At 32.7% G+C, this 10,460-nt stretch overlaps 2 protein-coding genes across 2 annotated transcripts in view; one reads left to right on the top strand and one right to left on the bottom strand.

The window, feature by feature from the left end:
• Positions 1-499: 499 nt before the first annotated feature.
• Positions 500-10,460, bottom strand: part of Poxm (Pox meso) — a 37,935-nt gene continuing 27,974 nt past the window's right edge. The window contains exon 2 of the mRNA XM_036356930.2: positions 500-2,624. Within this exon, the coding sequence (XP_036212823.2) occupies positions 1,543-2,624 (1,082 nt within the window). The 3' untranslated portion in view covers positions 500-1,542. The remainder of the gene's footprint in view (positions 2,625-10,460) is intronic.
• Positions 7,363-8,597, top strand: LOC106617805 (uncharacterized). The gene is made up of 4 exons (XM_014235217.3): positions 7,363-7,628; positions 7,696-7,786; positions 7,854-8,022; positions 8,367-8,597. Exons 1-3 carry the CDS (start codon positions 7,473-7,475, stop codon positions 7,979-7,981), a joined length of 375 nt encoding a protein of 124 aa, XP_014090692.3. The 5' UTR covers positions 7,363-7,472; the 3' UTR covers positions 7,982-8,022; positions 8,367-8,597.

Below are 10,460 nucleotides of genomic sequence, written 5' to 3'. Positions count from 1 at the left end.
AAAAAGGAAACAGATACGCTGATAGAATACACACTCAAAAAACATGCCTCGCCGTCTTGTATTTGTCAAATTTCAATTTTGTATGGGAAACAACAATAGTGTTGATATGACAGTCATAAAAAAATAAGACAATAAGACGATATGACACAATATGACACCTTGTAAATACCCTAAATATTTTTCTGCAAAAAAAAAATAGAAAAGAGATAAGCAAAATATTCGTATTAAAATTATATTGCTGCAATGTTATTTTGACAAACTAAAAAAATGGAGCTATTAAAAAATAAAAATTTTATTTCTCATATATATTAAAGTTTTATTGCGCATAACTTATTATATTTAAACATTTATAAATATGTGGCAAACAACCAAATTAAATTTTCTTATTTATTCACTGGTTTTCAATTTAATTTACAGTAATCAAATAAATAATCTTAATCCATTTATGGCATGTTTTTTATTTATATGTTTATAGTATATACCTATATATATAAATACATATGTATATTCCGTTATTCATATAAAACATTAAAAAAATTTTAAATAATTCACAAAGGCACAATATGAAACAAAAATATATTAAATTTAAATAATTTAAACGTTGAGTAAAAAATTTTGGAAATCAAAGAATCATTCACGAAAATTTCGAACGATTTAAATCTCTATATTTTAATTTTATTGTAAATGCTTATTTACTTTATTTTTTAAATTATATAATATTTTCTATAAAAATTATTATTTTTACTATTTGTGTTATTATTTCATTTTTTATATTATAATAAATAGTAAACTATATAATCTAAATTATAACAAAAGATCCATACCTATGCAATGAGTAAGTTTAATATATATATATATATATAAAATATAATATTATTTTATTATGTTTTTTCAGATATAAGTTATAATGACATTTCATCAAAAGAAATTTCAAATTGCAAAATAGTTTTCCCGATATTCTTGAAGCGATCGTATTTGGTTGCGATCTTCAAAATAATTTAATATATGCAAAACATTGATAATCAAAATAAAAAAAAATATAGACAGTTATATTGGAAGCATATACATACATACATAATTATATTTGGGGATGTCAGCAAGAGTATACATAAATTAACGAAGTTGTGTATAGCATACTTTTAGGCGTAAGTTTTAGACTGATTAAAAATTGTGGCGAGTTAGTGTTAATAAAATTTGGAACCAACTGCTTATTAGCTTTTCTAATATTTTCGGCTTAAAGTTTTTTTTATAAATCTCTAATTAACTTATGATTGGCATATCACCCATACCCTTACATATATGAATATTCACAAGTTCGTTATACAAATCCATACTATTAATTAATATATAAAAAACTAAAAACTAAATTAAAATTTATAGATGATTTATTTTTAATCTCCTTCTAATTTATATATATTCATACAGGTTAATACGTAGTATATATTTACTTTTAATCAGCTATCATATCAAAATTTAACACTGCTAAAGATGCTTCTTCTACAACTGTTTCCTGCTTATTCTACGATTCTCATAATGCAATACTCATAACCCTGTTGCACCTGCCGCCATCATGCCGCCATGATGATGGTGATGCATACCAGTGTTTTGGAAATACATGTAATAGTTGTAGGGCTGTTGGGACGCCGCAGCCGCCGCCACAGCGACTTGTGTAGCTGCCGCCGCGCTGTTCGCCATGCCATCACAATCCTCAGCGCCCATGAGTTGTTGAGCGCCCGTGCCCATAGCACCACCCACCGGTGAAGCAGTCATCGGTAGTCCCGTGGGTAGCCCGCCCATTGTGTTGCCCACTTGACAGCTGGCGCGTAGTGCCACCGCTTGATGATGCGCTAAAATATCGCTCACAGAGTGCGATGAGGGCCAGCAATGCGCTGCAGCAGCAGCAGCCGCCGCGGTGCGCAACTGATGACTGGTTTGTGTTGACTGAGGGGGCGAAGGGCTGCCACACGATACCGCCGTTTTCATGCTGTACGCGCTGTATGGCTGATAAATGGAATTGTAGAGATGCGGATGCGCGTGAACTGCAGCGGCGGCGGCGGCATGTTGATGATGCGCCACTGTCGAGACACCTGTGCTATGCGCTGACGCATGATGATGACCGTGCGGATGTGCATGGGGATGCGTGTGATGGTGTGGTGTAGAATTTGTGCCGTTAACCACCGCCGCAGCGGCCACCGCTGAATTGTGATGATGATGCCCAATAGCGCCGAGCTTATTACGAAGTATGCGCGATATGGAACTAACGCTCGGCACATTCGTCTTATCACAGATGCCTTCGGTCAGCAGGCGATCACGAATTTCCCAAGCGAAAATACCAGGATCGCGCTGCTTCAGTTCGCGTATATAATTTACCACTTTTGGAGTGGTGACGCGCGGTTTCGAACCGCCTATAGCGCCCGGGAGAATTGAACCGGTCTCGTGGTAGCGCGCCAATATCTTGGAAACACAGCCATGACTAACACGCAACTGGCGGGAAATGTCGCAGGGTCGTATGCCAAGGCGTGCCAACTCAACAATGCGCATGCGCGTCGCATTCGGCAATGGGCGTCCGTTCACAAATACGCCGCCAAGCTGATTCACTTCGCCGTATTGCGGACACTGATTTTCTGCAATGGAAAAAGAGGCAAACAAAATGCTTTAGTATTTTGCAAACAAATGTATTTATTCTATATATACTTTATATACATACAAATAGAGGAAAACATATGCATCGGGAAGTAGTGAAAGTGTGTGATGCAGATGGATAAGGCGCTGGTTCTGTGGCATTGTTTTTTATTTTTATTTAGATTACTTGTTCGTAGTTCATGTTGTTGTTCATTAGAAATATGCATTTATGGTTATTTGCACCGCTTTGCAGTTGTGGGATAATTAGTTCGACTTCTGCTCGAAAGGCAGGCGGCAGTTTTTTGCAGGGCTTAGTTCCGAGAATTGCGGATGTGTGTAAATTGGCCGATAATAGATTGACTTTGCCATGAAGGCACGCGTTGCTTTTGTGGAGCATGTTTGTTTGCATTTTCAAGTGTTGTTGGCCACTTCAAAACACACTATTTGTGAGTGTACTTACATACATACATGGAGTTTAGTAGTAAGCTAGGGCGAACAGATGTTCAAAAAACTTTTTTCTTCGTATTAGAAATTTATTTTCCTTTTCTACTTACAGCACTTAGTTTTTTGTTCAGCTTTTAGCAGAAAAGACGCACATACTAACCATTGAATAAGCTAGCTCAACACACATATGTATGTGTATATGCACATTTATCTTTATGTAACAGAAATGTGTTAATTTGGTATGGGAAGTAAGTTTTGAAAATAGATACCTTGTTTGAGAGATGTAGTGTAGAATTATATATTTATAGTCAATTATGAAAATTATTTATATACAATAATTAGGCAGTATTTAATACAATTATTAATGACTCTGTCCTCTGTAACTTCACGAAATATTTCGCCTGAATAAAATGGGGTCCGCATATAGTATAGTGTCAAGTATACGAAATAAAAATCAATGTTTTCACATAAGGTTTTTAAATAAATATAAAAATGAATCACAATCATGATAATTTTATTACTTGATCTTTATTACTTTAAATGATTAACCGAAAATATCCCACATATCAGTTCAATTAAACGCTATATGTGACACATCAGAAAATGCCATTTTTTATGTCAGCATGTAAACTTAGTAAACGTAACCGCTTTTTATATTTGACATTATTGATGTAATTTTATTTCGACTATTTTTTTAATTCAGCCTTTATCGGCTATTTTTGAAACGTTTTTTTTAAATCTTTTTTAGTGGTACTGCTGATGTAATGACGATTTCGGCACGAATATTTGACTTGAATTTGATGGTCCGAGGGTTGGTTCGAACATTTCTCTTCAATTCTTCTTTTTTCGAACGCCTAATGATAAATCGTGGTAAGATCTCGGTTGTTCTTTGATGGCGACGATACAAGTCTTATGAATTCATTCTATTTGAGAGCTTCTCTCAGTTCATTAGATCTTATTGTTGTCGAACTGCATGCTGCTCAACAAAATTTTATATCAAAGGACAAATGTCAAATGGTGCTTGTTGGCTGCAAATTTTTTCGGCGGTATGCATCTTTGTTTAATATAACTTAACGTTTCGATGTCAAGCAATTCATAGTTGGAATTTTATTGAGTTGAGGATTCTAAAACATGTCGCTTCACATAAATCGGATATGATTAAATGGCGCAGTCCTGATGGTATACCGGTTCAGTTCTTAAATCAATGCAATATTTAAATAACTAAATAAAGTCACAGCATTTGAACAATAATTTGAATAATAAGTACTTATTAATTCCAAAAGTTGTCCTGACAAGCAGAAATTCAGTAATTTTGCAATAAATGTATACCTATATACGAGAATATGGGAGGGAATATGAAGGTTTACTGGGTTGAAATATTAATCAACATTATTTCAGAAGCTAAAAATAAAATAAATTTGCTTAATATTAACTTTATATGAGTGTACATGAAAGTAAAAAATTTCATCTGAATTGAATAATTTTTTTCAAGCACTCTCATATTTATTTACGTTATAATCTATTCACTTGATAAGTGTGGCATCTCTTGTCGCTTGAGCTGAAGCAATTCCCCAGAAAACTAAAATCTCTGGTCTCAGGACGCACACTTGTTGCACTGTGAACACAATAGTTAAGGCGCAAAGTACAATGTTTCTCATATTGAAAGTGAGTTGGCAAACAATTAAAGTTGTAATGCGTTGGAAGGAGCTCAAGTTACAAAAAAAAAAAAAAAAAAACAAAACAATGAAAAAGTTAAGTGCGAGTAAATACAAAACATTACAATCGCATGAGCATAATATATACACAGATATACACACATATGCTCCAATGTCGTTGCTATTGATTGCGACTTTTACGAGTGACGGACGATTGTTTGTGCTACTGTATGGTATTCATCAATACTGTAATGACCACAATAGTTAGCTATGAACCGTGACTATTGTGAAAATAGCCAATTGATGTGCCACTGTTCTGGATTATCCGACGTCTATTTGCACACTTCATGTTGCACTTTTGTACGTGTGTAAAAACATATATTGCATTTGTTTGTGTGAACATGTAACTTGCATAAATTTCAGTTTAATTAGTGGTGATAATTTCTGAAAAATAATCAAGGTCGCATAATACTGCTTTTGGAAATGCCAATATTTTAAAAACATAAAGATTGATAATAAATGAAGGGTTGAAAGTCTTTCATATGGGTGTGTTATTGCATATAAAACTTTATTATGGAAATCCCATATTAAATTAGTTATTGCTGTTTAAATACTTCTACTTAATTTGCTTATAATATATAGCAGTTTTTTTAGAATATACCTATGTACATACATACAAGTATATACATATCTATTTGCAGCTACGAATGTTCATTGATAACTGCAGCGCACAGTGTGCTGGTTTGCAATAATTGCATGTTTTAATATAAGCAACAAATTTAAAAATAAATTTAAAAAATAATATAATAATAAAAATTTGTCTTTGCATTTTCTGCGATGGTCATTGAAGTATAAATTTAGACAGCGATTTTTAAGGCGCAGTTTAGCTTTAAGGAATTATACAAATTTATTCGTCGCTTTTTAAGATAACCGAAAGAAATTTAACACAAAGATGAATTTTGATGTTCTATTGATCATTTGTCGGAATCGGAATCATTTCTCGGTATACTGCTTTTTAATAAAAAATTACAAATTTTTTTCTTTTATTGAATAAATGAGAAGTTAATATTGTTTAAAATACTTTTGTTATCTTACAATACATGTAGGTTAATCAGGAATTTTTATCATTGAAATTATAGGTTTATGGTTACTGAAATAAGAAACATAAGCTTGAGACTTGAAATCCTCTAACTATCTGAAAAATACCGCGTCAATGGTGGTCCCATATTTTGTTGTGGATTATTGTGAATCATTATTCACTTTCAAATTCAATTTTTCCGAAACAAAAGTTGATATTTTATCAGCGAAGTTGATGTTGAAATCTCCAGCCAAAATAAGTGTAAATTTATTACAATTCATAATCCGATTGAAATGCCTATTTTTAATGGTATTGTTCAAGTCAAACGAGATACGGTTTCAAAATCTGGGGAAGCTATTTACCAAAATAATAATAATGTTAATAATGTTATGACTCTGAATATTGAATAATTTATTTTTTATTAATTAAATTTTTATTAAATTCTATATTTTTATTTGCCAATAAAAAAATTGTACCTTAAATATTATTTTTTTTTAATCGCCCTGCTCTTTAATTGATTTGCACTTTGTTTATTCATATTTGAAAGACTTTATACACAAATTTTACGCGTATGGCAAAAGCTTAAAATCATAAATTGAACAACTTTCTGATATTCCTTCTGGAAGGGAAAAGTGTCAACCCTGCAAACCCGCAAACACAGAAAAAAATGGCAACATAGTTCTTGTCGATTTAAAATTTTGCAATTCTAAAATATTTTTCCATGGCTCGCAAAATCTGCGTCGATATATTATATATGCATGCGCATACACACACATTTCGCATGAATCAATTAGTATACATATTTACATACATATGTTGCATATAGACAGATTTTTTTTAGCACTTTACAAAAAACAAAAATCGATTGCATGTGTAACAAAATCTGTGTATGGCGTTTACATAGGCAACGAATAACGGGTTTTCGCATGCGAGCTCAAAACTAACCGACATCCGCCTATTTGGATATTTCGAAGATGAATTCGTATTCTTACACGAAATTACTCGAAGCGAAAAAAGCGAAATCCAAAAATTTGAGTTTTAAATTTTAATGGAATCAATGTCACTGTGCCTTCTTGCGTGCGTGCAGCTGCATAAATAAGTGCATTGCAGTCAGTTAGCCACACACACACACACACATGCATACTCAAATAAATACACACTTGCAACACTGGGGCATAATAAAGACAACGTGAATGCTTTAACTCCCTTTTCTTCTGTTAGAATTTGCTAAAAAACGAAACGTTTTCAACAGTTGCACTAAATACTCGCGCATTAAAACACTTGGTAAGTATAACAACAAGCTACAACAAGGCGAATATTGTTTGCAATTACACGGCAACATATTGCTACGTACACATACTTATATATTTGACGACATAAATTATCAACCTAAAGTAATAAAACACAAAACCCATTTTTGTGAACATACAGACATACATACATGCATTGCATAGTGTAGCATAAAATTTAGCCTAAGCTACAACATTTCAAAACGCTAATGTTTACAAAACAAAAAAAAATGTAGATTTCGAAATTGAAAATTCCTATATAAGCTTTGGACTTGTCGCGTCCGATGCCTAAGTACTCGTATCATAGCGTCGGCTCACAAGCCTCTAAGTCATTGTAATTCCCACAGTTGTTAAGTGAAGTTTGGGTGTGGAATTGTGCGCATAATGTGTGGATTTTATAAAATTATATTCCTGTTGATTTGCACTGGTGCCATAATGGGGAGACGGGCAGAAGCCGTACCAAAGCCTGGCGCCTTCACTGAGGAAAAAATTAAACTTTCAAATATCGACACGATCGCTGATGGCAAATTGGAAAGGACCGTGAGTGTATAACCAGTTATTTAAAAACAATAATTTGACTGTTAATTTGGTGTTATTAAAATTGTAGAAACGCGGTTTTTTAGATTATCTCCTATATGGTCTCTATGAGTACTTCGATTATAGCGACGAATCTGATTCTGCAGAGGATGAGAAATACTGTGAATATTTATTTAAGTAGAGTTAATTATATTTATGTGCTATTTATTTTTTGCTTTTATTTTACAGTAATTTGCCGAAATTGTACGATTCTTATTAGCCAGTCAAATGATCAGGGGAGCCCATCAACCCTACCATCAACTATGGCGCCTGCAGCTGTACCGAACGGTAATAATGCGACAAAGCAAGACGGTTAGTATAACCTGCTTTGCACAAAACCATGCGGATATAATAGCTGGTATGTTTAAAACATAATTTTAATTATTTATTTAAAAAAAAACTAATATTATAAATTTATCCAAATTAAAAATTTTATAATCAATGAATTTGATATTTTCTTTATGTAGTTAATTTTGTATAATTTTATACCAACTAAATATGCTTCCAAATGACAGAAAATATTTCTTAAGCATGTGTGTACATTTATTTTACATTGTCTGCATACATAACTAATTAAATTGATGACCCTTAACACCATATATATATGGAACTAGATTTACTTAACCTCATTGTAAAATTACAATAAATAATTTAAATTCAACTGTTATTGTTTTTTGTTTAATATAGTTCCTCCCTTTTCAGGTGTTCCAATGACATAAGAATCATTAGTTTATACTTATGAAAAATCTGTTTAAGCTGGGTTGACTACAGACAGTCCTTGAGGAACTTTTGGAAATTCACTTATAACTTTAAGTATTGTACATATCAACATTAATAATAATTGTCGATATTATAAGGTTAAATAAAAACTGAAAAATAGCACTTTTACAAATGTAATATAGGCACCTTTTAATAGATTTACATTTACCTTAATCTGTGTTTGTTACGAGTATATATATTTATTATAAAAAGAGGATGTGGTAAAATTATACTACAAGTATATATCGTAGTTTTCTTATGGTTGCGCCTCCTATATGTGGTATGCATTTTAGTGAAATCCGGAAAACAGGCTGAAGGATTTCACGCAAACTTTTTTATGGAATAAATTCAGTTATTACATATATACATAGAAAAAATTTAAATACAGATGTACCAGAATATGTGTTGAATTTTATGGAAAATTGACCTTATACATTCTCGGCAATTGCAGGCAGGTGTCATCCAACGCAGCCCGGTGTATTTCCCCATGTATTCCCTTATGGTGGACTGCTTTATATGCAACCTCAGAAGGAGGTGAATGTGGGAATACAATAGCCGTTGCTAGTGAGGTCCCTATCGGCAGGATAAAGCGCTAGTGGTAGAGACCAGCAAATTCAAAACTCTGCTTGTGGAAGAAGATATGAAAAGGGCTGAGATATAAGTTCAAATGTCGATGGGAGACGAGGTTGCTATCACCAGCGGACACAACGATTTGATACACCTCCACTGCAACGGGAGCAGATTGTGGTTGTAGTACTACCGCCAAGCCAGCTCTTCAGCTCTTATAAATTAAGTCAACGCTGGTTCATAAATTTAAATCAGATTTAAATCAAGTTTTCTAAACACCCACTAGAACTAGTAAAAACGTCAAAATAACGTTTTCGGTGCCGATATGATGATTGCAATGACCCCATTTTTAAGTTTTTAGTTCCGGAAATACAAGTATTCCTCATATGGAACCATTACATTTTAGAAGTTTTCGGCCCGATTTCAATGAGCTTTGATAATAATTATAAAGTTTCGTTCAAAAGTTTTGTTACTTCTTAATTTAGGCAATTCAAATATTGTACATCCTTTTTGTCACTCGTACCAATAATATTTCATAAAATAACAAATTTTACTTTTTTATGAGTGGAAAATTATCTAAGGATTTAATTTCCATAGTTATTTTCGATATTTCTACTAGTCTAAGTTATATACTAATTACTCATATTTAAATGACTTATTTTCTCTCCACTATTATATTGAACTCATATTACAATTCTAAAGAATATTATTTGTCATTTTTCTCAATATGCAAATTAAAATTTTTTAAATGCTTACTCTTTATATTTCAGGAACTCGCTCCCAAGTATTACTTAATTAAATGGCGCTAAAGGCAAAGATCCCCCAAAGAATGATGCATTAATTCAAAACATCTTGACAACACGGTGGTTCGACTACTCAAACACATTTTTCTGTTCGTAAAATAAGAAAAAATTTGTTAGCGCTACACCAGGAAATGAAATGCCCTTAGTTCATAAATGAAAATTATTCGCAAAGTTTACCATTTAAGCATCTGAAAACGGATGTGTTGCAAAATAAGTAACCTCAGAAGTTAGATCAGCTCGTATAGGTTTGACATTGACATATGTATAAACAAAATGACAGTATATAACTAGCCACCCGTTATATTTGAAATACTTAGTTAGAAAGGTTTAGATGAACCAAACTATGTTTCATTAATCTTATATATAGTAGTTTAATCACAAATATCGTTAAATCGTTTTAGATCTATAGGGTTAATGGTAAAAATGTGTAGGGTATTTCATTCATGACATTCGTCGAAAGATATTTGTTAGCTTGCAAAATGAAGACGGACAAATGTGTTGCACATTTAAGTGACGTCGCACGAAATGTAAAGTGATTGCGAGTAGTAACAGGAAAACACAAGTTGACATTCTGTTTGACATTTGTAATCTTTCGATCGTTAATTATTTTCGAATTGTGAGAGAGCACCACACAGGAGCGGTTTTTGGAACGAAAACAATAACAACA

Source organism: Bactrocera oleae, chromosome 2 (genome assembly GCF_042242935.1).
Source record: "Bactrocera oleae isolate idBacOlea1 chromosome 2, idBacOlea1, whole genome shotgun sequence".
NCBI classification, from domain to species: domain Eukaryota; kingdom Metazoa; phylum Arthropoda; class Insecta; order Diptera; family Tephritidae; genus Bactrocera; species Bactrocera oleae.
This window is presented reverse-complemented; position numbering and strand designations above follow the sequence as displayed.